Raw genomic sequence first — 25,284 nt, 5'->3', positions numbered from 1 at the left:
TCGTCCGCCTTTCGCACGGGGACGAGGGTGGGCGACCCGCTTTCTTCCACAATGAGAGATGATTCCGCATATTGATGAGCCCAAGGCTTGTGCTTGGGGCCTGGAAAGCCGGTACGGAGGACAGGGCAAGACGGGGTCGCTGGGCATCGCGGTCGCTACACCCGGACTGCCCTCGGAGTGGCAGCGACGCCCTTCTTGCCTCCGGGCGTCACCGCCGTCACCGCCGCCGCCGCCATCTTCTGCGCGCGGAGCAGCGCGCTCTTGTTCGTCCGCGGGGCGATCGTCGGGGCCTGTACGCTGCTCGGGCGCGGGCGGGGCTTCGCGGCTTCCTTGTCCTTCGCGGCGCCACCGCCGTTGCTCGTGCTCGTGGCGGACACGGACGGCGCGCGCTTGATGCCGGCGGAAGTGGCCGGCCGCGAGGAGGGGCGCTGGGAGGTCGTGGTGGTGGTAGTCTTGACGGAGGACGCGGATGTGACGCGGGACGTCATCGGGCGGGAGGGCGTCAGCTGGACGGACGCGGCCGAGGGCGGGCGCGAGATGGTCGGGCGCGCGGAGCCCGTCCCGTTGAAGGACGTGCGCGACGAGGATCTGGAGGGCGTCTGGCCCGAGGGGGCGCGGACTGTGCGCCGTCAGCTCACGCAGGCTCGCGCACGGGAGACACTCACACATGTACGACGTCGGCGGCGCGGCGTCCTTCTGCTGGCGCAGACTCGCGCTCTTGTTCGTGCGCGGCATGACGGTCGGGGCCTTGACGCTCGCGACGGTGATCGTTTCCCTGCGCTTGTGGCCCGGCACGCCGTCGAACGTCGCCTTCGGCTCCTCCGGGCCCTTCACCTTGCCACTCGACGTGAGCTGCAGGGACTGCCTCCGGGTCTCCTTCTCAGGCGGGGGAAGGCCGAGGCGGAGCGCGGCGGCCCGCGTCATGCGGGGCGCGACAGTGGGAGGCGCGGTGCTCGCAACTGTGATCGTCGAGGACCGCTTGTGGCCGGGCACGTTCTCGAACGTCTGCGCGAGCCTCTCCTTGCTGATGGGGCCGCGGGGGCCACTGGTCTTCTCCACGGGGATTCCAGCGCGCAACGAAGCGGCGCGCGACATACGAGGGACGATATCCGGCGCTGCATGCGTCGCGGGCAGCTTGCGCGCCTTGAACGGGGACTTCCCGCTGTCGCCGCTGGAGCCCGTCCTGCGCAGGGCGGAGAGGACCGAGGACGACATGGAGCGCACCGAGCCGCTTGTGAGGCCCGCGCTGCCGACGTCGGGGAGGTCCGTCGTCGGGAAGGGCGGCGAGGACGCGAAGATGGCGGAGATCTGGAACTCCGCGGTGGGCGAGTCGGGCGAGCCCATGACGGCGTTCTGCAGGACGGACGTGCCGTAGAGCGCGCGGAGGGCGTTGGGCGTCTCCTCGCGCGCGACGGCGGGGTCGGGGTGCCCCATGAGCGTCGCCCAGACCTCGACGGCGCGACGACGCTCGAGGACGTACACCCAGACGGGGCCCCTAAGCAAGCGTCAGCGACAGTCCTCACAGGCACGTTGTATCGCTGTGATACAGAGGGGCGTGGCTTACTCGGCGAAACACTCGTAGTCGTCTCCGAAGAGGTCGTACATTGTCTCCGGGTCCGTCTCCACATCGAACTCCATCTGCCGTTCCTTCACGATCTGTACGATCGCGATCGCAGCGCGTCAGCGTCACCCGCGGCAAGCGCACCGCGCACCCGAGCAGCGGCGCGGCGCGGCGGAAGCAGAGCCAGAACGCACCTCGAAGCCAGCCTCAGATATCCTGTGCTCGATGTCGAAGCGGTGCGGGAGCGCGTGCGGCTTGATGATGGCGACGGTGCGCGTCGCCGCGGCGGGCGACAAGGTCAGCGGGGCGACCGGGGGTATCGGGGTCGAGGGAGCCTCGGGCTCGTACAGCAGCTCTTGCTCGGCTGCAGGCGCGGCCTCCTGCTCAGCATAGTACCCTGCGTTGTCGCTCTCGGTCTCGGTCTCAAGCGGGAGCTCGTGGTTGTGAGGGGGCGCGGGGGAGCCCATCGGGGTGTGCTCCACGGGCAGGTCGTCGTGCGCGAGGTCAGACATGGCGGCGAAGGGCAGGGGTAGAAGCGAACGGAGCGGTGGGGATAAACGAATGAACGGTCTGGGCTGCGCAGACAAGGCGGGACGTGGAGGGCAGAACTTGAACTACTTCACAGGCGACAGGCGGAAACCAAGACAACCGAGAAAGGCGCCGGGCACGGGTGCACGCAGAACGGCAGGTATACAGCGGAGAGCCTCTGGCCAGCGCACGGAGACGAGGAGAGGGGACGAGGAGGAGAAGGTGGTGGTTGATGGGATGGCAGAGCTGCCCGCCCGTCCCAACCCCACCGCGGCCCGGACCCGTGGCACCCCGTTCAGGCTCAACTCTCCGTCGGTGCTCCCACCGCATCTCAGGCCACGCTCGCGGCGCAGTGTGCGGCGAACAGTGTGCAGCGCCAGGGTCTGTTCTGTGGCTGCAATCATTGTCGGGATGCCGGAAGAGAAGCAGAGAAGGGCACGATCAACGGCCGGGGTCCCTCGGGCACGCCACTCGCGCGTCGGGCGCCGTTACACGCGGAGGAGTGATGCTACCTATTATACTGCAAGTTGAGCATTAATGGATACAATGTTGACTGTGTGCCGGTGATAAGTATTAGCAATGCCCCATCCATACTCTATGAGTCCGCAACCCGTCCAGAGCCGTACCTACTCTACCGTACGCACGGCGTGCGCGGCCGAACCCCCTCCGAGCTGCTCATGAGCTTCCCGAGCCCGCGCTCCGCGACTGCCACCACTTCCCGACCTTCTCCTTCGAGTACCGCAGGCCCTTCGTCAGCCCCGCACTCACGAGGCCCTTCGCCGTCTGCACTGCCGACGAGTAGCGCACCAGCTTCCGGATCTCTGCGGAAACACGCCCTGTCAGTAGCCCGCCGGATTCAGAGTAGCAGACGACACGCACCGTGGTCGATCACCTCAGGCAGCTTCTCGTTGCCCGCGAGTCTAGTCCAGTATACGGCCTCGTCGGCCTCCTTCGGGTGCAGCTCCGACGCATAGTGCTCCGTGACGCCCTTCAGGAGGTCCGCAGGGAGCTTGCGCAGATGCGCCGCGCGCGCATGGGGGCTCGTATCCTGGTGGATGCTCTCCATGTGCGAGGGCCAGTGCACGCCGGGGAGCGCAACCACCAGGCGGTGGTAGAGCTCGCGGAACTGGTCGCCCTGGTGGTTAACGATGTTCTGCACCTTGTCGCGGTTCTCGCCGGGGAGCGCCATGCGCACGTCGCCCGCGTAGCTGAACCCCGCGATGCGCGCAAACAGCTCGCGCTGCGTGAACGTCTCGGGGAGCGTCAGCAGTGCGGTGCGCACCGCGGACGTCAGGTTGACCTGCTGTGTCAGCCGCACGCGTGCGTCGTCCTTGATGATCCGGATGGGCTTGTGCATCCGCCCGGCAAGGTAGAGCGTCCGCCAGTTGAGCAGGTCGGAGCAGAGGTTGTCGACCGTCGTCACACCGTACTTGATCGTCTGCGCAGAACATGGTCCATGAGTCTTGTGACGTGCGCCCAGCATGTGCAGACTTACAACCCCTTCCATCGGCACAAGCGTGTTGAACCACACGCCCGGACTGATCTCCTCCACCCGCGAGACAAAGCCCGAGCCCAGTACCCGTGCATGTAACGGATAATGCCCGGGGAACTGGTTCATGTTGATCGAGTGCCAATGGGCCGCATGCGTCACCGCGAACATGAAGTCCAGCATCGGCTTCTCCTCCTTCTTGTACCCGTCCTGCTCAAACACACCCGAGCCGTAGGCAAACGCATACCGGATGGGCGCATTGAACTGGGCGACGATGTTCTCGAGGAGCGCGCGTGTCGAGTCGGCGACGGGGAGGATCTGGTTGCGGCCGAACGTCGGCGGGAGGTGCGCGAGCGTCGGGTGGCGGAGCGGGCGCGCGGGGCGGGGCTGTGGGTTCAGGCGGGCTCGCGAGGCAGGCTTCGCGGCGGACGGGTGCTTCGCATGCGACGGCGGCGGGGGCGGCGGGAGCGGGTGTGCATGGGAGACGGACTCGGTGGCTAGGGAGCGTGTGGCGGACACTGCGAGGCTGCGGTGGGTGCGCGCGGCGGAGGAAAGCATTATGTGTGAAGAAAGAAGAGCGGGCTAGTACGAGTGCATGTGGTGGGTGTTTGTCGTGCGGGCAGGCGATGGATGTGGAGGACGTTATGCTGCACCTCGGCGCTCCCAAGGCATGTCCCACTCCACCCTCGTGACGATTCATCTCACCAACCGATCCAGTTCGCCTGGGCGTCAGCACCCTCGAAGCTCGTCGGTCTAGATCCCTGTCTCTCCAAACGCCGCAATGTCCCGCACAGCTGTGCACAGCCTTCGTGGTTGCGCGCTCTCGAGTGATGTTTACCGGAAGGCAGGCTTCGAGGGGAGAATCGATACTGGTGTTTAGGGGCGCAAGCCCACATTATATATAGAGGGCGTGTGGTCAGGAGTGGAGCTCGTCCGAAGCCGTGCAGTTAGAGTCGATGACGAATGAGGTGAAGGTCGACGACGCGTACGAAAGAAACCAACTTGCGACGGGATCCGGAAAGGCAAGCACGCTACCGTAACAGGAAAGTACGAACGTGACAGTGCAGAGGGGAACTCCACGAATGGGCGATAACCTCCTTCTATTCCCGCAAAATTAGGGCCGGCGACCGCGATTTCGGCGCGTATAGATATATGGAACTGTCGGTGCAACTCAGCCCACGACGTCCGCGCTCAGCCTACCGCGGTAGATCACCGTCGTCACTCTGGTCGTCTCCGGCACGCTGTTAACTTACAGTCGATCCTGGATCCATATATGATATATGTACATAGTAACGTCAGATACTCGTCGGCTTTGTGAACAGGGGCTCCCAGTGTTGCTCAGCAGTCTACTCACGGTCTTCTACGGGCCAATATTATTGATTCGGACAGCTCCGGAAGTACCCGTACCTACAATGTCTTATACTTATCATGTGTTCCATGTCTTCGTAGGAATAAGAAGTATGGGATGCGCAAAGCGAGACTGAAGAGCTCAAAGGGAGACATCACTAAACCCGCCGATAAAACAGAGCGATAGGATGAACTAGGCCACTCACCTACCAGTGCAGGCGATGCTACTACGCGCCTCTGGCATCGTAACGCAGTCGTTCTAGCTCGCGGATCTCCTCCACACTCTGGTCAGTCCATCTGCGCAGCGAGTACACGAACCACGACATCGTCAACGTGGCACACCACCAGGCTACGTCTGGCCAGCTGCACTGCCGGATCAGCGCGAGCGTCGGCGTGAGCACGGTCAACGCGGCCGTGACAGGGTGGAAGATTGGAAGGGGAAGCGAGTAGTCTTCCATCGGTGGTGGGAGGGAGGATAGAGACCGCCGAATGGGGCTGTAGTGCGGGAGCAGTAGGAGGCTGAGATTTGCATGTAGGATGATGTTCAGCGTCGCGAAGAAGTCGGGGAAGGGGATGATCGTGGAGGGTGCTGGGTGGGAGGGGAGGATGGCGTACAGTGGGGAGAGCTTGTCCCACTTCAGGATGTAGATGAAGTGGCTTGTGGCGAGGAGGTAAGAAACCTTGCGGAGAGGTGGACGTGCGAACTTACAGCAAGGCGGAGAGGGCGAGGACGACCTGACCGAGGAGCATGTACTGCGAGGCCGCTGCATCACTCTGACTCTTCAGGCTGTCAATCAGCTCCTCTTGTTCTGCGCAAATGAGTTCAGTCACAGATATTGTCGCAGACTGGCAAGTCAGCCAATGGCGCACCTTGTTCGTCCAGAATGTGTTCATCTTCCGGAGTCTCCGTGAAGCGGAAGGGTATCCTCTGCCTGATTGACATCGGCTCAGCCCAGACCACGCGCAGTTTGATCCAAGAGACGAATTCTGTCAGAACGCAGCGAGCACAATACTAATATCCAGAGCTATCCAGAGTCCGACTCTGAGGGAAGACAGGTTGGACGTGCGCCTGACGTGCGCGACACGGCGGTGTAGTGTGGTGACTGGTCGATGGGAAACACGTGCATCCCCGCCATCAGATCGAGGGTGGCAGATCTGCGGGTGGATCTGCTCGGTGCTGAGATTGGCTTTTCAGATTCTAACCACCATCGACTCGGCTCGGACACCCTGACCCAGCGCACCCATGTCTACGGCTCCTGAGATGCCCATCGAGGCAGGACAGTTCGACGACGCACCGCAAGACACCTCGAGCGCGGTCGATCCTCGCGCGGGGCACGCATTCATCGACGAAGTCCCTCCCGGGCAGGACATGCTCCTAGAGTGGTCCGAGAGTGAGAGCGAGGATGATGAGGATCAAGATGAATTTGGCGACGAGGAGGATGCTATGGAGGCTGCTGCATTTCAGACCCTGCGGGCAGAGGACGAGGATTGGGAAATCGCTGAACGAGGTGAGTCGTTCAACAGGCCGACTACTGAATTCGAGAGTTTCGATTGAATCCGCTCGCAGATTTCACGAAACAGTACAATCGTGTGAGACAGCACGTTGCTGTACGGACAGGCGCTGCACAAGGCGTTGCATCTGCTGTGAACTTGCGCGCTGCGGTAGCATCCCTACCTGCGGTCAATCGGCCGAAACAGGCAGCAAAAACCAGTAGTCCCGCTGCCTCAACACAGATAAAAGATCAAACATCCGACCAACTCCAAGCTCTGTCGAAGTACTCCTCGCGCATCCGGAACATCGACATGCCGTACGATCTGGGCGTCGGCGTGAACAGGAAAGGCCCATCGGCCACTGCGAATATGAAAGACAAGAGCGATCGCGCGACGAGCGAGCAGGTGCTTGATCCTCGGACTAGAATCATTCTGTTCAAGATGATCGGGCGGGGGCTCTTGTACGAGGTGAACGGATGCGTCAGTACCGGCAAGGAAGTATGTGCGCTTCCTCTGAGGACGTATCTACCCATTGCTCAATATATTTTCTTCCGTCTGCTTCGTACCGTAGGCCAATGTATACCACGCCCTTTCCCCTGACTTCAAGCACCTCGCTTTGAAGATATACAAGACGTCTATTCTGGTATTCAAGGATCGCGACAAGTACGTCTCGGGAGAGTATCGTTTCAGACGAGGATATAGGTACGCATACAATCCGTAAGACGGCCATATGCTGTAGAATCTCATCACGCCTCCAGCCGTCACAATCCCCGAAAGATGGTCCGGGTGTGGGCAGAGAAGGAGATGCGGAATCTGAAGCGCCTAGTAGCAGCTGGGATCCGATGTCCCGAACCAGTTGAGGTCCGCGAGAATGTTCTCGTCATGGGCTTCGTGGGCGACAGGGAGGGATGGTGAGCACTCGACGTTTGATCAGCTCAGAAACTCCCTGGTCTCAAATCGTTTGCAGGGCATCGCCGCGTTTGAAGGACGCTGAAATCCCGGAGTCCGTGATACCCGACCTATACGTAGAGCTTTTGGTCATGACGCGCAAGATGTTCCTGGAGTGCAAGCTCGTTCACGCTGATCTGTCGGAGTACAACATCCTCTACCATGTCGACGACATACCACCCTCGCCTCCTCAAGACCAGCCCTCTGCCGCGGGCGATTCAACAGACCGGCCACCGTCCGGCGCGGGGGCGCCGACAGAGTCGTCAGCACAAGGCGAAACCGCAGGCCCACCGATACTTCAAGGGCACCTCTACATCATCGACGTTTCCCAGTCCGTCGAGCACGACCACCCGCATGCCTTCGACTTCCTCCGCTCCGATCTGCGCAACGTCGAGGACTTCTTCTCGAGGCGGAGCGTCCGCTGCGTCGGTCTGCGCCGCGCGTTTGAGTTCGTCACGCGAGAGTCGCTCGTGCCCGAGGGCAGCTCCGAGGACGCCGCTGCCGTCCTGCGGCGGTGGATGGAGGAGCCCGAGCAGGTACCTGTTGAGGGGGAGGAAAGCCAGGACGGTCAGTCGAAGGCGGATGCGGCGCAGGAGGACGCGATCTTCATGAAGTCGTATATACCGCGCACACTGAATGAGGTCTACGATCCTGAACGGGACGTGGGCGCGCTCAATCGCGGCGAAGGCGAGAAGCTCATATACAAGGACGTGATCGGGCTGGTGGACGCGGGGAGCGAGAAGGTCAACGGACAAGCCAAGGCCCACGGGAACAAGGTCCGGTTCGAAGACGATGCTGCTGATGAAGTCGACGGCGAGGCAGAGGAGAACAGCGACTCGGAGGCCTCCGGGGACGAGGACAAAAACGAACAGTCTGACGGGGAGTCCGACGGAAAGGGCAAGTTCGAGGATCGGCGTCCTCGGGGACACCGACACGAAGATAAGGAAGCCAAGAAGGTTCATCCCGTCTATAGCCTATTTGTGATTGCCGAGCTGACGACTCCTCCCGTCTAACCAGGAGCGGAAGAAGGCGACTAAGGAGGAGGCGCGCGAGAAGCGCCAGCACAAGATGCCCAAAGCGGAGAAGAAACGGCGCGTCAAGGCGACGGCGCGGGGCAGCTGAGTCGACGGTGATTTGACGGTGATCGTCGCAGAGTCGCCACGCTGCGTGTGCAACGTGCGGTGGGGCGGGTGTCCGACGCGCCGGGCTGCTGTTGCCAATTCCCCCCTGGTGAGCATGACGTCTGTGGCACGGCTGCACACTTGTTGCACTGGCAGGTGGTCTTCGCGCGGCGACGACGCGCCCGCTGCGCCGTGCATATTTTGGAGCACGGAAACTGTCAGTAGATGTCGTTGCCAGGTACCACACGCGCCGAAGAGTTCCAGGGTGCATGAAATGTAGCGTTGGATTTTGTAGCCACAGTTTGAATGATTTCTGTACAATGCAAGTTGAATGCAAAGTACTAAGTAGTATAGTGTCCGAGTAGCGGCCTTGCACATCCGTCATCATCAATGCACTCGTCCGAAACTCGAGCCTATACGATGTCCCAGGCAAGCCAGCCGATGTGTGAGCCTAACTGACAGCTAGCATGATCGCCGTACGAAGCATCAATCGGGGGGAGGACATTCTCGAGACTCGCGCGATCTGCGCGAACCAAGCGCGAATATTGTGAATTCAAAATCGGTTGTTCTCGCACGTGGAAGGGTGTTTCGGGAAGTTACTGGTACGATTGTGACTGTAGCTGGCTGTCACGGAGAACAAAAGGGATACTCTCGTAACGCGAGTCATCGCAGCAGACTGAGTGTCACTCGGGTGTCACGACGCGATAGCCGTTGGCCAATAATTTCCCGAGAAAAGCCTATCATTCTTTGTCGCTCTACTGTGTCTAAACATGCTAGTGAATGAACTCCCGCCAAGCAAGGCAGCCTTTTGTCGCAGTGAGACACCTGTGGCGTCCTCATGCATCTGTGATACATCCATGGCTAGCGTCCTCTACCGTCTTGACGTATTTGAAGAGCGTTCCCTGCGTGAATTTAAGCGGCTTGGGCTTCCAGGACTTCCGGCGGCGCGCGAGCTCCTCTTCAGAGACTTGCAGCTCAAGGGAATTTTTGACCGCGTCGACAGCGATAACATCGCCGTCCTGGACCAGAGCGATGGGGCCTCCTACCTGTGCCTCAGGGACGACATGCCCAATGCAGAAACCGTGCGAGCTGGAAGAGGCGAACAATAAGCAGGCGCGTCCAAGGACCATCAGCGCATGGAGAGACTCACCCGCCGCTGAAGCGCCCATCCGTGAGGCAGGCGACATCATGGCCAAGGCCTGCACCCATAATAAGACTCGTCGGTTTGAGCATCTCGGGCATGCCTGTAGCGGCTTATCAGCAAGCAGTCCGTGCAGGACTAGAGAGGATAATCACCCGGTCCACCCTTCGGCCCGAGGTACCTCAGCACGACGACTGTCTTCTCGCCCTTCTTGATCGATCCACTCTCGACGGCGCGTACAAAGTCATCTTCCGTGTCAAATGCGCGCGCCTTGCCAGTGAAACCGAGGCCTTCCTTGCCCGTGATCTTTGCGACCGCTCCGCCGGGCGCGAGGTTACCGCGAAGGATACTACATGAGCTAGGTCAGAGGATTTCGATTATTTTCGTGCCATGCAGGCCCACTGACCGCAGGTGACCAGTCTCCTTTATCGGCTTCTCGAGCGGCCGGATCACATCCTGGCTGGTGAAGTCCAATTTGCCGTGTTCGTGTACCCAGCGGTCCAGATTCTCGCCCAGAGTCCGCCCAGTCACGGTCATGTTGTTGCCGTCAATAAGATTTTTGCTCAGCAAGTATTCCAAGATCTCTGCGGATAAACTGTCAGCGCGTATGACAAGACCATCATATTCGCAGCCAACTCACTGGGGATGCCGCCAATTTTGTAAACATGTTCCATGACATACCGACCGCTCGGCTTGAGGTCGGCGAGGAAAGGGGTGCGGTCCGAGACATTTTGGAAGTCGTCGATGGTGAGCTCGATACCGACGGAGTGCGCAATGGCGATAAGATGGAGGACGGCATTGGTCGAACCGCCGAGGATCATTGTCAGAACCTAATTGTGACATGAGCACGTGGGAGGCGCCCGAGCGGGGAGACGGTCACCATCGCGGTTTCGAACGCAGAGCGCGTCATGATTTCCCGGGGGAGAATATTCTTCTCCAGCAGGTTGCGCATGACGGGCCCGATGCTCGCACACTCGTTCATTTTTTCTGGGGACTCGGCGGGGAAGGAGGATGATCCCGGAAGGGCCATGCCCAGAGCCTCCGCGGCGCTCGCCATCGTGTTCGCCGTGTACATCTGTGCGGGAGCCCCTGTCAGGCTGGCGGGATAGGGGGCGGCGCTGGACTTACTCCTCCGCAGGCACCGGGGCCGGGACATGCGTTGCGAATGGTCTGATACCGCTCTTGCTCAGCTGCTTCCGTCCGGCCGCCTTGCAAATACTTCCCGTATGCCTGGAAGGCGGAGACAATATCGAGCTGCGGCGCGCCCGCGCACGAGCCTGGTCGGATGGTTCCGCCGTACAACATGAGACCCGGGCGGTTCAGTCGGCCCACTAACGCAAAGAAAATGACGAGATCTCAGAGACGTCGCGGGAAGATTGGATGCCACACTTACAAGCCATCAGTACCCCGGGCATGTTTTTGTCGCATCCAGGGATGGCCACCATACCGTCCAGCCAGTGGCCGCCGGCGGCAGTCTCGACCTGGTCGGCGATGAGGTCTCGCGACTGGAGCGAGTAAGACATCCCAGTGGTGCCCATGCTAATGCCATCGCTGCAACGGTGTGGTCAGTGATGAGGAACGGTGCTGCCGCGGGTGTCGCAGTGTGACAAACCTGACCCCGACGGTACCGAATTGGTAGCCGATGATACCAGCGTCAGTTAGCGATTTCTTAGCCACCTGGCCTAGGCCTAATAGATGCTTATTACAGCTAGAATGATACGAGTCAGATTCGCATGTTGGAAGGGCTACAGGGTTAGTGGTATGTCTACTCACGGATTGCCTTCATACCTGCGAAGCTGAGAGTTAGAAAAAGTGATACGTGTGCGTGGCGCGAGCCTACCAGACGCTAGCAACGCCAACCATAGCCTTGTTGAAGTCTTCGTCGGCCTGAATGCCATCAGTCGCGTAGAGCATAGCCTGACTCGCGCCCTGAGTTTTTGGCTGCGTGACCGTCCGGCTGTATCGGTTCATCACGGGCTGCTCCGCGCCCTGCGCTCTCGACGACGAGAGGCATCGTCGAGAGGCGGACAGACACGCACGCCTGGACGGCTGGAGGGAGGAGGGCCGTGCGTGGTGCATCTTCCTGGTCGACGATCTTGGCTGGTCGTGATACAGACACACGTCACGTAGCGCGCAGGACGAGTGTCACCGTGTGACACATCACACAAACCCCGCTCACGCGCAAGTCCTGACTCGAGCCCGCCCATCGGCGCCGGCCCGCACTCACCTCATTTCCGTTCAAATCGCTGCTGTCTGCTCGGGGGCTTCTCAGCGCCGTGCACTGCACGCATGCAATTTTCCTTATTATTCTCAGACGTAGCTAGTGCAGTAGCATGGAGGCGGACGTGACAAACTGAAGCTACTGCTAAACGAATAAGCGGGAAACGCAGCGAACATTTCATTTGATGACAATCGAGATAACATTCTGCGCACGCCCCTTGCCATGCCGGGCTCAGTAGCTGCTTCTGGACGCTCCCGTCTGATCAAATCTGCCTCCTGGTGACGAGAGTCGCACGGTGCGTCAACCACGAGGCGCGCCCCCGACCTAGTGTTGCGGCAAGTTGAGTCAAGCTAAGCCGAGTCAGCAAACTCGATCACAACTCGAATTTCGAGTTGCCGCCGAGTAAGCTAAGGAGTTGGCTTACAAGCCAGGTGCCACAACTGTACAGTGATTCTCACGTTCACTGGCCAATCAGATTCAAGCAACGGTCTGCACGATTGTGTGCGCGGCCGTATCGAAGTTCGTCGCGGTGGTAAGGGCTCGTAAAGTATACAAAGACTTGAATGTAATACTGAGCAACTTGAATGACGATGCAATTAGAAGCTATTTCTGCCTAAGTTCCTGGTTACGATACAGATCGCGCAGTTCATCAAATCGCCCCAGCGCAATGAGCTCCTGAACCGCAGACGCCGTCGGTGCCTCCAAACTGTAGTCCTCGGGCTTCGCAAGGGTGTCCTCCGTGAAGTCTAAACGGTCGCCCTTGAATTCGAATTTCTCCACCTGCAGGATTTCGAGCATCTCGGGTGAGAGATTGATCCTTTGCACAGTAATCGTCTGCTTGCTTCCTGAGAACATTCGTTCGCAAGGCACAGCGGATGCCTGTACAGGTAACACGTCAAGCGCGACCCGGAACATCAGCGGGAATTCGTTCTCGTGACCCTACGACGACTTTATGAGCAATTACTGTGATAGACATAGAGTATTAGCAAGGGCGTACCTCCCACCATGCAACAAGGTCAACTGCGCGATCTTCGGAACGAACCAGGGGCACGGTGAGATACCGATCAAGCTCATTTTCCGCAATGGTACGGTCGCGGATCACTGCGTCAGCTTCAAGCGCAGCAATTTCCGCAGGTGAACTTGAAGGTGGCTGCAGACTCGGAGCAGGTGACTCGCTGTTCGTTTGCGCTAGCAATGGTACACTAGCTTCTCTCGATTGTGGTCCTGGGGCGGTACTGGTAGCCGATGACTCGCTGCAGCTACGAGAGATGGCAGAGGGACTCGGGGAGGTAATGCTTGCTGCTAGTGGGAGTGTCTTGGACCGCCGCGGCAAGCTTTTGATGGCGCGCAGGCGATGCACGCCAGACACCTGTGCCTGCGCAGCTTTCGATGTAGTACCTGCGCGCCCGGAAGGACTCGGGGGAGGGTTCGTCTGCTTGCTTGCATGACGTTTGGATGTTGCGAATGCGGCCATCTGATGTAAAGTTGTTGATATTAGTACAACGTGTCATGAGCTGGGTACTCTACATACGGCATCAACCATCCACTTCTTCGCATCGGCGGCTTGTTGTACTGTCCAGTGCGCGTTGATCCACGTCATTTTGTCAGTGGGGTTGATTACTGGTGCATGATGTGTTGTCAGAGAGCCGCGACAACTACTGTAACGTGCAGACGGACGTACTCATTGCTAATGCATAAATCCGACTGGTTCGGGCAATGTTGACATACTTCTGCACCCGGTCGATGCCCATTTTGATGTAATGCTGTAGTTCCGGGATCGTCCGGGCCTGTTCTTCCCAGACGTCCATCAGGTCGGTGTAAACGGGTAACGCCATACAAAGGGTAGGCGTCTTTTCCGCAGATAGCAACTCCTGCGCTGCGTTCGGGGCCGAGAATACCTGATGGATGTCAACGAGAACGTTGAGCTCGTCATCTGTCAAATCGGCGATGTCTCCAAGGGTGTCTTTCAGTATCAAATGTCGGACGGCCTATAGAGGGTATATGAGCCGAGAAGCACCGGACAGAGCGTCACTCACAGGGTACAAGTTAAGCATGCGGCTTATCATATTATACATTGACGACCACCGCGTGTCCACATCACGGAGCAGTTGGACCTCAGGAAGCACTACCGGGTTTTCAAGAGTACCCCACAAGTTCGACTGGTTGCCCATCTTGATGACGCGCTGAAGCTCCTCGCGCCTCGGGCCAGATCGTCGCGCTGCAACGACCACTGTCCGAACACTACTGATTGGCTTGCTACCGAGTGCATCAGCATACCGCATGCAGGATTCTTTGAATTCCTCAGTGACTCCGGGTGCCGAGGCAAGCGCGTACACAGGCTCATATGGATTTTTCTCAAGCTCGTCTGTCACGGCCTGGCATGCACGGTTAATGCCATGAGGGAAGCAACTGTCAAAACTCCAATTATGTAGCTCTGTGATTGGCATGCAAAGTGATCAAACATACCATACACGATTACCGTCGGCATCAAATGCAATACCCGCCTTGTTGAGTTCGTCCTGGAGAAATGTCATCTTCTTTTTATTGGATGACGCGTTGTCCATCGTGATTGAGCCGATCTAACCATGACGACTACAATTTAATACGAAGACAAGGATTTGGGAGAAGCACAAACCCACCTTCTTTTCGAGCTTTGCTTCCTTGACAATACCTAGGAAAACCTTGGAAAGATTTCGACCATCATGGGATCCCTCAACCAATCGAAACGCGAGGAGCTTTGACTGGATGCGAAGCCTAAGGTTCTCGTCCCTAGTACAGTAGTGCACTGTGACAGCCATGAATGCCCGGAATGTCGGATCATCCCAGACGTCAGCAGTGAATGACACGCGACCGAGAGCGTTCTATATTCAATGATGCAACACGACTATAGCACGGAATGTAGATCAGAGCTTACCTGTGCATCAAGAACAATTCTACTGTATATTTCTCTGTACATCTTGACAATCTCGTCCTTAAGCTTGTCACGGTGAGGAATATCAGTGTCTGTCAATTTGTCTGGCCCTGGTCCGAAGAGAAGGAGTTCGCGGAATTCTGGGCAATCAACGAGACTGATGGCCTGGCACCATTTCAGTACCACACAGAGACATGGAGCAAGCCAAGTTTTACCTGATCATCGACGACAATGAAACGTACAAGCTTCTTGACCCATTCACCAACGGAGAACACCTCCGCTTCATCTACTTTGCCCGATTTGGAATGTTGGTGATCGTTTGCATGCTTGAGACCCAAGGTCTTAACGGTCGGGCCGTAGAGATCACCGTGCATACGCTCAAGATGCCGCCGCACGGTGGTCGTAATTCCGTTGGTATTGCGCCAGGTTTGCCACTTCGGACTAACAGAGATTTTAGCCTTGTTCAATGCTCAACGCAAAGCAATGGACTTACTACTCGCAGAGCCGACAACCAATGAATTCAGTCTTCGGCTTCTGATGCAACGGCTGCTCGTTCTCAGGCTTTGTCTCAGGCCTTGCATTGACCTTGAGCTCACGGCAGAAAAACCATACATCAGTGGCTGTTGCACTGTTAGTGTCATCCCTTTTCCGTGAGTTGAGGCCAAAGGTCGTCAACGGTGAGTTGACTGCGGTTGGACCAATGTTGCCCAAGCTCCACGAGGATGCCGAACCCTCAGCAGAGGGCTCGCTCGACTCCAACCCTCCATCAACCGGGCCGACGCCGCAATGCGTAGCGGTTCGGACCTGACTGCCGTCCACGTTAGAGCTGCTTGCAGCAGTACCCGGGCCCAAAGTCGCTGACGACTCGGGCGCGACATTCATCGTACACGTCCGTTTGTTCACATCGTTCGTAGCAGTGGTCGTGCTCTTGCGCTTCCGTGTTGACGTACCGCCGCGAGTACCTTTTGACTTGGTGTTTGTTGCAGCTGCCGGTGGCGGCCCGGAACTATCAGGCGGCACCTGCGGGAACGGGACATACGAAGTAGCTTGCGGCGGAAAGGGTGGAGGAGGTGGGAAAGCGTGATAACCGTACCCGGGATATGCATAGAAGGGTGCACCACCGTCTGTGACCGCCGCAGTTGGCCCAGTCCCTTGATGAGCTGCATAAGGATGGACGTAGTTTTGCGGGTAGCCAGATGATGGAGGATAGCCTGGTGGCGAGTGAAACTGCTGGAAGTGCTGTGGTGGGAGAGTACCTTGGCTCTGCGTGGTATAGGATGGCTGAGAGAGGAATGATGAACTCGCACTCGAGACGCGGCAGCGGCAGTCCAGAGGGTCGCCGCAAGTGCAGTCGGCAGGCATCAAGTCCAGTCGAACAGGATAATAGCGTGTTTGCAACGAGTATATATACTCAGAAGAACATACGGCGGGTACTCAGCTGATACCTAGGGTACTGTACACTTCGCGCATCGCGTCCTCCCTCAAACACATCCACCGGCAACACACACCACACCGTCGCGCAAGAACCCACAATCCAACGGCTTGACGAATCGCGTACATGGGCCCAGGGTCCTTGCAGTGCAGAGCGAGAGCCGCAGAAGTGCATGAAACATTCGCGTACAGCAGGGTGGCGGAGAACTCGACGGGAGACGCAGCGGGAGACGCAGTCTCGACGATTTGAAGTCGCGTTTGGATCGATCGCGTCGGGCCGCGCAAGGGCGGGGGCGATGGTGTCCCGTTATGGTGCGTGAGAAAATTAGTAAGATATGGAGCCCCAACTCCAGAGTCAACTCGCCGACTTGACTTGCGCAACAAGTAAGCCGAGTTTTGCGAACTTGATCATCAAGTCGAGTGAGTTCGCGAGTTGAACTCGGCTTGTCCGCAACACTACCCCGACCAGCCGGAAGCGCCAGTGCGGAGGCTGGCACGGGCATGCCCCGCCACCCGCAGGGCAGCGCCGCCACCCAAGTTGAGAGCGAGATTCGCTGGGTTCGCGGCGAGTCAGACGCAAGATTAGTAGTGGCGCAATCGGCGGTGTTACCGGCACAGCGGGCAGAGATGGACAAACACGGCAGCTGTTCTTAGGAGTCCTCTGCGCCGCCAGATAGTCGATCGTGTTTCGGCTCGATTATGTGACTTGTGACCGGCCGAACCAGCGGATTGGAACGCTGCCCACGATATGGCCAGCACCCAATCAGCGCGACTTCTTCGGTGCCCCTCCGATGAGGCCTTGAGAGAGATGTTCGAGTGAACAGCGAGAGAATGAGTGCGATCTGAGTGAAGCTTTGTGGGGTGGACAATGATGGTGCAGCGGTGGCGACGCTGGTAATGCGCATCAGGTAATCACGTTGAGTTTGACCACCGCACTTCGCCGTGCAACGGTTGAGCGGATGCACTCACCAGCCATGCCGAGGCGTTCCTCGATCCAGTAATGCGCCGCAACGGACAGACCGACGCCCGGCCTGGTTTATGGTTGAACTGGGCCTCTTGAACCGGTGCTGCAGCGGGAGCAAACCTTAGGGGATTGTCCGTGCGCTCCTTGCACCTTTACGGGGGAGGCTCCTAGGCCGCATCCGCCCCTCTCTGCGGACACGCAGTTTTTGCCCCCTCTTTTCTTCCGCGATCCTGCCGTCGAATGGGTTTACTGGTCTTGCTTCCGCCCCCGCCGCCGCACAAAGCGACATCCTGCGACTGCGACGTCCTCTGGTAACCTTTGTCCCCAGGCTGGCCACACATGCACCCAGAGCGACGAAGAGAGGGCGATCCAGGACGTCAAAGCACTCTACCGAGTAGTCTGCAACGGCTCCTCCGTGGTCCCGAACCTGATCAGCCGGGACAGAACGATCCGCCAGAGGCCTCGTCGAGCGGAGAACCAAGGGCAGACTGGGATCAAAGCTCGCGTGCGTTTCGCCCTGTTCCTTCGTTTCCTGACCCCGATTACACCGTTGGAAGCCTCGCACCAGCTGCTTTCCACGAGGGGGACAGGCATGTAGGCGATCTTCCCAGAAGAGGGCCCGCAGAGCCGTTCGAGGCCTTCCAAGACAATCGGCGACCAGCTGCAACCCAACTACCCCCCTTGCAGTCCATCCTATCCGGAGGTACGTCTCCCACCGAGCCAGCGCTGCCCCCTCCCCGAGGCGTGCACGGCTACCAGCAACATCTGTCTCTGCCGCCACCGGAGCCACCGCGGCTGCCCGCTCTGCGATCCTACTGGGAGGGCCAGGCGGGGCCTTCCAGCCAGCCACAGAGGCTCGCTCCCGCACGCCATGGCTATTCCTACCCAATGCCGCAGGCACGCGAGCCTGCCAACCCGTATTCCCGTCCGCCACCGCCACCCCAGCTCCCCCACGTCAGCTCGAGTTTCCCGCCGCCCGGGGCGCGCTACGGCGGACATCACGAATCAGGCGGCGAGCAGCCGGTCGCCTCGTCCTCGCGTCAACCGCCCCTGGGCCAGTCATTCCCTGAAAGCTACTCCCTCCCTCTGCCAGGACCCAGCCGTGGTTATGAGGCGGGGCGTGGCCGTATCCCTGAGGCGCGCTCCGAGTACGGCTCGCCCACCCTTGGGTACCTGCGCCGCCACCTCGAACCGGAGGGCGTGGCGTACCCCGACGACCCCCGCAGAGGACGCTCGCTGCCGCCGCGTCGCTCAGCTGGAGCAAGCGGCTCGAGGCCCCTGCCGAGCCGCTTGCCCGAGCCTGAGGAGCGCGGACTCTACCCGCCGCCGTATGCTCAGGTTCTGCCGTACTCGCGTGGCTCGCCCGTCGCGGAGCGGGCGGGCGACATCGAGAGGCGGCTCTCGCCCGTCGACTTTCGAACACGCCCGGGGAGCAGGCGATCGGTCAGCCCCGCGGATCGTCGGACGACTCTGCCTGTCGCCGAGGTGGAGAGGCCACTGCTGCACAGTAAGTCGGGCTGCTTGGATAGAGTGTGCATCGCTTTGATCTGCGCTCGATGGTAGGATTCGAAAGCGTGCCGGATTTTCGTGCACCTCCTCCTGGCTATGGGCACGGTGCTCAATCGCCCTTCCCCGTGTCGTACCAGGCTTCGACGCAGTACGATCCAGCCACGATGGCACCGCGATATACGGCGGCAGCGCGTCTGCCAGTGAACACGCCGTACAGTTTCGATCCAAACGCGCCGCCGATCGGGGAGGTGGAGACAATCGCATCGCCCCGATACTCTGGGCCGCTGTTCTCGGAGCCCAGGAGCTATCAGCATTCGCTGACGTCGCATTCGACGCATTCTGGAGACGACGGGAACGACACAGAAGACAGCGTGAGTAGGCGGGGGCCTGAGGAGGACGCACCGCCGGAACCTGGGCCTTCGCGCCGGACGTCGCGCAAACGTCGGCGTGCAGAGGACGTGGAAGCTAGTGCGTCGTGGGCAGGATCGCCGTCAAGGGCGGGCGAGTCTCCAGAGCCGCCTCCGCGGAAGCAGAGCAAGAAGACAGAGAAGGCGTGTTTCTTCTGTCGGAGTGAGTGTCTCGATCGACAGACGTCGTACCTCTGTGTCACTGTGCGCGTATGGCTGACCACCGCTGTCCCTTCTCGCAGAACGGAAGCTCAGATGCGACGGCCAGCCTTTGTGCGGCAACTGCGCGAAGCGACAGGTCGCGTGCAAGTACCCGCCAGGGAGGCCCAAGCGGCGCGGGCCTGGCAAGAAGAACCTGGCGAAGCAGGCGGTGTCGACGGTGCAGGGCACCCTTGGCCCGCTGTCGGGGCCATTCACATTCCAGCCTCCAGACCGGTACTACCCTCAGGCTGGCGAGGAAGCTGCGATGCAGCCCCATGCGATGTTCCCACCCGATCCTCCTGTGCTTGCGCCTCGTAGTCCGGGGCGACTGCCGGGTTCAGGGTCCGCAGATCGTCCGAGCGAGGACCGGTACTTTTCGCTAGGCCCATTGGGCGAGTCGCTTGGGTCGGAGTACTCGGCAGAGGATGTGGTGGAGGAGGGTTCTGGCGGGCAGGGGACGGACGAGGAGGAAGACGACGGGTCGACGCCACCGGAGCGGTAGGCATGTGCCCGTCGGTGGGCTGGCAGGCCGCGCTGAGCGTCCGAATAATGCACGCGCGGCAGTCACTGGGAGCATGTCACACCGTCCACCGCCCAAGTCGCTGGCAGCTCAATCACTTCTCGCCAATCCTTATCCAGGTCTTACTCAGGCTGCTACCGCACTTGCTCACACACTCATCGCGAACGTCCACCGCGCCCCCGGTCTGCCTCGACCTCGCGCAACGAGGTCGAAGCACGCCGCCGAGACGGAGATGGAGCACGGCGCAGAGCCGGGGCCCGGCGCTCGTCTGGGATGATCCTCGCGCGAGACGGAGCAGGGGGCGACAGACGCGTCCGCTCCGTTCCCGCCGGTACTTTATGTTTATTTCGTGCTAAGTTATGTCTGGCTACTACACTCTACATCGCTATACTCGTGTTATGGTCTACTCGCGGTCCCAGTCCAGATAATCCCACGTTAATAATGGCTAATGTCGTAGATAGCATGCAAAAGTAATAGACTGTTCTCGCCTGTACGTAAACCGGCGGGCGGGAGGGGCATGGCGATTGGGAGGCGGCCATTGGCGGAGGGGAGCCTGTGGCGGACTGCGAGCGAGAGGCGCCCGAGCCCGGAACGCGAGCCTGGCGGGCGCTTGCCGGCGCGGTGATGGGCGAGTGGTGATCTGGAACCCCACCCCCGCACATCCTCGCTACTCCCTCCGGCTCTCGACGTCCCCACCATGGACGCCGTCGACCACAGGGCACGCCCCGACCAGCTCGTCCACGACGACGGCCCCTACGGCCAGGTCATGGACGAGCAAGCCGGTCTCCGTCCCTCCCGCCCGACCACCGCAGGCGACGCGGACACCGACCTCCCCGGCTACACCCTCATGGTCGCTGGGCGTCGCAGCGGCAAGACCTCCTTCCTCCGGCTCGTCCTCGACACCAGCGTCGTCGCCCGCTCCGTCTCGCACGACCAGCTTGTGTCCGTCGCCAAGTTCGTCCAGGGCTGCAGCGGTCACACCTCGCACGTCCGGTCCGCTTCCGTCAACGTCGACCTGGCACCCGCAGAGGGCGAGGACAGCCAGGAGTTCACCCTCACGCTCGTCGACACGCCGTCCCTCGACTTTGTCGACGATGCCGCGTCCCAGCGCGTGGTCACCGATATCCTGCGGTACGTAGACGCGCGCTTCGCGGAAAGCATCGACGACGTAAGTTGCTTCTCCCAATCACTCCCAAAGCGCGTTGTCCAAACCAAACCCCTTTGCAGGAGCGAATGGCGCAGAGGGGGGACCACCATGTCCATCTGTGAGTGTCGCCGGACCCGTCCCGAATAGGCAAGGTTCTATCTGATACATTGTGTGCATGCGCCCAGGTGTATCTACTTCCTGGATCCGGACACCATAGTGCCTCCATCGGTACCAGCGCCCCCCGTCCCCCTCGTCACCCGGAGCCGTGCTGGGAGCATGTCCGAGGTTGAGCCCGTCATACTCGAGCCCCCGGTGACCAACAACCCTCTGCTCTGTCGGCCTGCCCTTCCCGCCGCCGACATTGCCACCATCCGGCGGCTATCGTCGCGCGTCAACGTCCTCCCCGTTGTTGGACGCGCCGACATCCTGACCAATGAACGTCTCGCCGCTGTGAAGACGGCCGTGCGGCGCGACTTGGCAGATGCGGGTATCGGGTTCGGCATTTTCGACATGGACACCTTCCCAGGGTACCCTCAGTACACTCGCCGGGATTCGTCTGAGAACATTCCGCCAAAGCTCGAGAATGGGTATGGAAGCCATATAAACGGTGCCTCGTCGTCAGCGACCTCTCCGCCATCGCCACCGATGTCGCCACCTTCCTTCCTGCGCCTGCCCTACGCGGTGATATCGCCGGATATTTATTCACATAGTGACGGCGTTGCTAGACCCGCACCGTCCCGTCACGAACTGACGCTGCAGTACACTCCTTTACAACAGTTTCCTAACCACAAGCAACAGACATTCGCTAAAATCGTGCCGGGCAAGTTCATTCGAAGCTTTAGATGGGGCTTCCTCGATGTCATGGATACAACACACTGTGACTTTGTACAACTACGCCGGGCCATCTTTCATCACATGCAGGTACAGTCATCTTGCTGCGCAGGAATACTTCTTGAAGTGTTTACTGACGACTAGTTGCGTGTTCCGGGTGTTCGCGGCAGACTCTGCAAAAATACACAAGAGAATATCTCTTCCAAAAGTTCAGGGCGGAGACCCAGCCGCCGCTGCCGCATCCTATTCCAACTCGGGCGCCCCACGCACAGGTCGTATTGCCGCCCCGACTTCCCGCTCTTTCTCAGGCGTCTCGCCCCATCCTTGCTATAGACACTACGCCGTCTCACGCTACCGTGAAGGGACAACCACACCCGGCTCGCCCGGCAACTATCTCGCTCAATGGAGACGCAGTTTCGCGGCCTGCCGGGTCCCCCCAACCGCGTGTCCCCTCGGGGATCCCTTCGGAAGCCTCTCCGGGAACTGCAACTTCTTCGAGTCAGTCACCTTTCTTTTCACGAGGGGTCGTGAGACCAGTCATCGTCATATATGGCTCTATCATCATCGAAGAGTTCACTCGGCTGCTATGCTGACAACTCGTATCTCCACACACAGGGTCTCAACGGTTGCGCACTAAGAAGATCACGGTCGCGTGCAATTTCTGCCGATGTGCGTCTCTCTCTCCCGCGACCCTTGCTCAGCTCTGACTGACGCTCTGTGTGTCTTCAGCGCGCAAACTGAAGTGCGATGGCGGCAGGCCTGCCTGCAGTCAGTGCTTCAAACGGTCGAATCCATGCGACTACACCGCGAGCCAGAAGGGGCGTGGTGGAAGGAAGGCGCGGAAACAGTTCGGCGGCAGTGAAAGCGAGGGCGAGAGCATGGAAGACCAGTCCATGGATATGGACAACGTTTCTCAGTCCCCTGAGGTCTCCGTCACGTCGCATCCGCACTCGCACTCGCAGCCGACCTCGCGTCGGAACTCGAACGTCGGCATGCTCCTCGGGGAGACGCTTCCACCCCTCAGCAGCGCGATCGAGCGGCGGGACGAGTCCACAAGCTCGACGACACTTGCGCCCATCCAGCAGGCGACGACAAGCCTGCGGAATGTGACACTGACGGATGCACGCCCGGAGCTTCCGCCCATTGCCACGCTATCAGCACCCCCGTCTTCGGCGTCCAAGAGCCTGCCCCAGGAAGATCCGCCGTCGATAGGGTCGCTCAAGTCAGAGGACGGTCAGATGACGGCGCGGAGACGCACGTCCGCCGCGGCGACTGGGAAAACGCGCGCGACCAATCATGGCTCGAAGATCGTGGCTTGCAACGTCTGCAGAGGTACGTGGTGATGGTGGATCTATCGGGCCCGAGGCACGCGTTGATCCCCAGCGTTTCCCGCTATCTTGACAGCGCGCAAGACCAGGTGCGACGGGGCGCATCCAGCGTGTGGCAGCTGTTCGCGGCGCTCGCTGCCGTGCAACTACGTCAACGACCCGGGCACGAGCAGGGCGCGCGGTCGGGCGGCGGCGGCGACGCCAGGCCCGTCCGGCTCGACGTCGTCGCGCTCGTCGCCGTCCGTGCCCGTGCAGTTCAGCACGTCGAACGGGACGACGCGCGGCATCGGTATGGTAGATGGTGGCCCGTCAGATGGCGGTCACCCGGCGAAGAAAATGCGGATGGCAGCCGAGTCTGCGCCCGCCGCTGTGATGGCGGGTGTGCAGGCGCCTTGAGACTCCGCGGCGAGCCCGCGCGCGAACGCACTTCTTTAGACTTGTTTGAAGGACGCTTGCCTCGTGTGTATTGTGTATTGCTCTCATTCTGCTTTGTTGGGGTATTTACTCGTCGCTGGGATGTTTCGATTGTTGCTTGCTGCATGGAGCCGCCGCATGTACTAGTAGTATATATTCGTCGCCGCCGCCACGGTGCGACGCACACACTGACAGACTCGCTGTCGCTTGCTTGGTTTTGTGGATCCGGTGCCATTGCCGATGGGCCGACGTGATTGTGCAGCCTTCGTCCAGGACTATGGCGCGGTGTAACTTGAAGGGAGGGTGTGTGCTGTTACCTCAGAATCTTCCATTGTGCAGAGTCGTAGTTCATCAAGCTCAAGTGCCGGGGGAGAGGAGACGAGTATGTGATCTTTAGTATTACTATGACGGCGAAGTCAGGGTGGTTTGAGGGATCAATTTGAAGGATCTCTACGTGCGCGTAGTCAATCAAGCTTGATCATGGTTCTCCGTGTTGTGAATGATTGCTCATTGCCACACAGGGCAATCCGTCAAATTGGAGCTATGTACAGATACTATCATCTGGCCTGTACACTGACCGACAGCGTTACGACGGCGTGTCTGACAAGCTGTGTAAGTACTGCTCTAAAGCGCTACGGGTCGATCAGTACTAGTGGCTTGAAGAGTTGCCTGTTACAGCCAATTCCATATGTATTGCAGGGATAGGCACCTGGATCCGCGAAAAATGTGGACAGGCAGAGTGCGTCGGGCTCGGTAACACGAACGTGAATTGGTAGCATCGAGAGCGAGGGGCCGTTTGTGCCAGCTGAGGTCGACCGGCTACCGTTACCCGCTAGTCCGTGGATAAAGGTCTCGCGCCACACGCTCAGCCACCTCGGCGCGTCTCGCGACTGTCGCCTTCACACAACGCTCCATGCCTCGCTCAGTACTCGTTCTATGGCTATGAAGACCTTGTTTTCAGAATCTACGCGTCAAAATCACCTCAGGGAAGGTCTCGGGAAGGCCATATTGACAGTAAGCGACTCGCAAGACCTCCAGACGAGTCGGCGAACACCCGCAGACAGCAGGACTGGCGCACGGGTCTTATACATCGCGTGTTGGGATGCTAGGAGAGAATTGGTCGAGCCGAGGATGTCGTTTGCTGGGGTGGAAGGGCAGAGATTGTTCGATGTTAGTGAGTTGTCCTTCTGTCCTTCTGCTCGCCTTCTGCACTTTCGCGGTGCCAAGCAGCCCCGCTCAGTCCCGTCGGGCTCATAGCATACTTGTTCGCAATTTTGAATGTAGCAATACACCATCAGTGTTGAAACGTTCAATTTTCAACCTTGATATGTGACACATTAATGACACGACCTTATGTCCAACGCCAGCGCCACCTCCCAGACCTGCCGCGCTCCGCAGGAGGTCCAGCTGCTACGCCGATACAATCGTGTACACATAACTACCGTATACAGCTGCATATATGTGCTCATATTCCACACTTATGTACCAGAATACATCCCACAGCGTACATGCTGTAATTCGTGAGTGCGACAAGAAGCCGGCATCCTCACCACCAGCCTGAGTACCATAGCCTGGAGCCAAACTGGGTTGTGTATACTGTCTCGAGCTTTCCATATAAAACACATACTGCAATCTAGTCGCCGTACAGTCTACTCCAGTATCCCAACACGCGATGTGTAAGACTCGTGCGCCAGTCCTACTGTCTGCGGGTGTTCGCCGACTCGTCTGGAGGTCTTGCGAGTCGCTTACTGTCAATATGGCCTACCCGAGACCT

General features: G+C 59.5%; 9 protein-coding genes across 9 annotated transcripts; 3 read left to right on the top strand and 6 right to left on the bottom strand.

Moving 5' to 3' along the window:
• Window positions 1-155: 155 nt before the first annotated feature.
• Window positions 156-2,028, bottom strand: C8Q71DRAFT_700572 (uncharacterized protein; the record flags this gene model as incomplete). The annotated part of the gene is made up of 4 exons (XM_047920128.1): window positions 156-619; window positions 666-1,495; window positions 1,565-1,656; window positions 1,756-2,028. 4 exons carry the CDS (start codon window positions 2,026-2,028, stop codon window positions 156-158), a joined length of 1,659 nt encoding a protein of 552 aa, XP_047782927.1.
• Window positions 2,029-2,529: 501 nt separating this feature from the next.
• Window positions 2,530-4,247, bottom strand: C8Q71DRAFT_737963 (mitochondrial matrix Mmp37-domain-containing protein). The gene is made up of 3 exons (XM_047922636.1): window positions 3,585-4,247; window positions 2,969-3,527; window positions 2,530-2,910 (listed from the first exon to the last, which is right to left on the bottom strand). Exons 1-3 carry the CDS (start codon window positions 4,134-4,136, stop codon window positions 2,765-2,767), a joined length of 1,257 nt encoding a protein of 418 aa, XP_047782926.1. The 5' UTR covers window positions 4,137-4,247; the 3' UTR covers window positions 2,530-2,764.
• An 892-nt stretch (window positions 4,248-5,139) lies between these two features.
• On the bottom strand, window positions 5,140-6,036 carry C8Q71DRAFT_340981 (uncharacterized protein). Its single transcript, XM_047917925.1, has 3 exons — window positions 5,796-6,036; window positions 5,635-5,734; window positions 5,140-5,582 (listed from the first exon to the last, which is right to left on the bottom strand). The coding sequence occupies exons 1-3, from the start codon at window positions 5,866-5,868 to the stop codon at window positions 5,153-5,155; spliced, it is 603 nt and encodes a 200-aa protein (XP_047782925.1). The 5' UTR covers window positions 5,869-6,036; the 3' UTR covers window positions 5,140-5,152.
• An 87-nt stretch (window positions 6,037-6,123) lies between these two features.
• C8Q71DRAFT_828769 (RIO1-domain-containing protein) lies at window positions 6,124-8,901 on the top strand. Its single transcript, XM_047926333.1, has 6 exons — window positions 6,124-6,433; window positions 6,493-6,914; window positions 6,988-7,118; window positions 7,175-7,327; window positions 7,384-8,320; window positions 8,382-8,901. The coding sequence occupies exons 1-6, from the start codon at window positions 6,169-6,171 to the stop codon at window positions 8,484-8,486; spliced, it is 2,013 nt and encodes a 670-aa protein (XP_047782924.1). The 5' UTR covers window positions 6,124-6,168; the 3' UTR covers window positions 8,487-8,901.
• Window positions 8,902-9,210: 309 nt separating this feature from the next.
• On the bottom strand, window positions 9,211-11,733 carry C8Q71DRAFT_803498 (dihydroxy-acid/6-phosphogluconate dehydratase). Its single transcript, XM_047925973.1, has 11 exons — window positions 11,467-11,733; window positions 11,400-11,414; window positions 11,239-11,334; window positions 11,020-11,177; window positions 10,755-10,957; window positions 10,507-10,701; window positions 10,267-10,456; window positions 10,033-10,210; window positions 9,782-9,975; window positions 9,636-9,729; window positions 9,211-9,574 (listed from the first exon to the last, which is right to left on the bottom strand). The coding sequence occupies exons 1-11, from the start codon at window positions 11,703-11,705 to the stop codon at window positions 9,322-9,324; spliced, it is 1,815 nt and encodes a 604-aa protein (XP_047782923.1). The 5' UTR covers window positions 11,706-11,733; the 3' UTR covers window positions 9,211-9,321.
• A 2,809-nt stretch (window positions 11,734-14,542) lies between these two features.
• On the bottom strand, window positions 14,543-16,479 carry C8Q71DRAFT_340874 (uncharacterized protein). The gene is made up of 3 exons (XM_047917924.1): window positions 15,252-16,479; window positions 14,974-15,199; window positions 14,543-14,923 (listed from the first exon to the last, which is right to left on the bottom strand). The coding sequence occupies exons 1-3, from the start codon at window positions 16,118-16,120 to the stop codon at window positions 14,732-14,734; spliced, it is 1,287 nt and encodes a 428-aa protein (XP_047782922.1). The 5' UTR covers window positions 16,121-16,479; the 3' UTR covers window positions 14,543-14,731.
• On the bottom strand, window positions 16,124-16,701 carry C8Q71DRAFT_737948 (uncharacterized protein). Its single transcript, XM_047922635.1, has one exon. The coding sequence runs from the start codon at window positions 16,690-16,692 to the stop codon at window positions 16,240-16,242; it is 453 nt and encodes a 150-aa protein (XP_047782921.1). The 5' UTR covers window positions 16,693-16,701; the 3' UTR covers window positions 16,124-16,239.
• A 1,340-nt stretch (window positions 16,702-18,041) lies between these two features.
• C8Q71DRAFT_720762 (uncharacterized protein) lies at window positions 18,042-19,772 on the top strand (the record flags this gene model as incomplete). Its single annotated transcript, XM_047921382.1, has 3 exons — window positions 18,042-18,660; window positions 18,717-19,232; window positions 19,312-19,772. 3 exons carry the CDS (start codon window positions 18,042-18,044, stop codon window positions 19,770-19,772), a joined length of 1,596 nt encoding a protein of 531 aa, XP_047782920.1.
• A 680-nt stretch (window positions 19,773-20,452) lies between these two features.
• On the top strand, window positions 20,453-23,984 carry C8Q71DRAFT_737940 (uncharacterized protein). The gene is made up of 7 exons (XM_047922634.1): window positions 20,453-20,958; window positions 21,018-21,055; window positions 21,123-21,858; window positions 21,939-22,266; window positions 22,384-22,437; window positions 22,498-23,100; window positions 23,173-23,984. The coding sequence occupies exons 1-7, from the start codon at window positions 20,488-20,490 to the stop codon at window positions 23,490-23,492; spliced, it is 2,550 nt and encodes an 849-aa protein (XP_047782919.1). The 5' UTR covers window positions 20,453-20,487; the 3' UTR covers window positions 23,493-23,984.
• Window positions 23,985-25,284: the final 1,300 nt, after the last annotated feature.

The sequence above is a fragment of the Rhodofomes roseus genome (genome assembly GCF_022264815.1).
Source record: "Rhodofomes roseus strain CIRM-BRFM 1785 chromosome Unknown C8Q71scaffold_3, whole genome shotgun sequence".
NCBI lineage: Eukaryota > Fungi > Basidiomycota > Agaricomycetes > Polyporales > Fomitopsidaceae > Rhodofomes > Rhodofomes roseus.
This window is presented reverse-complemented; position numbering and strand designations above follow the sequence as displayed.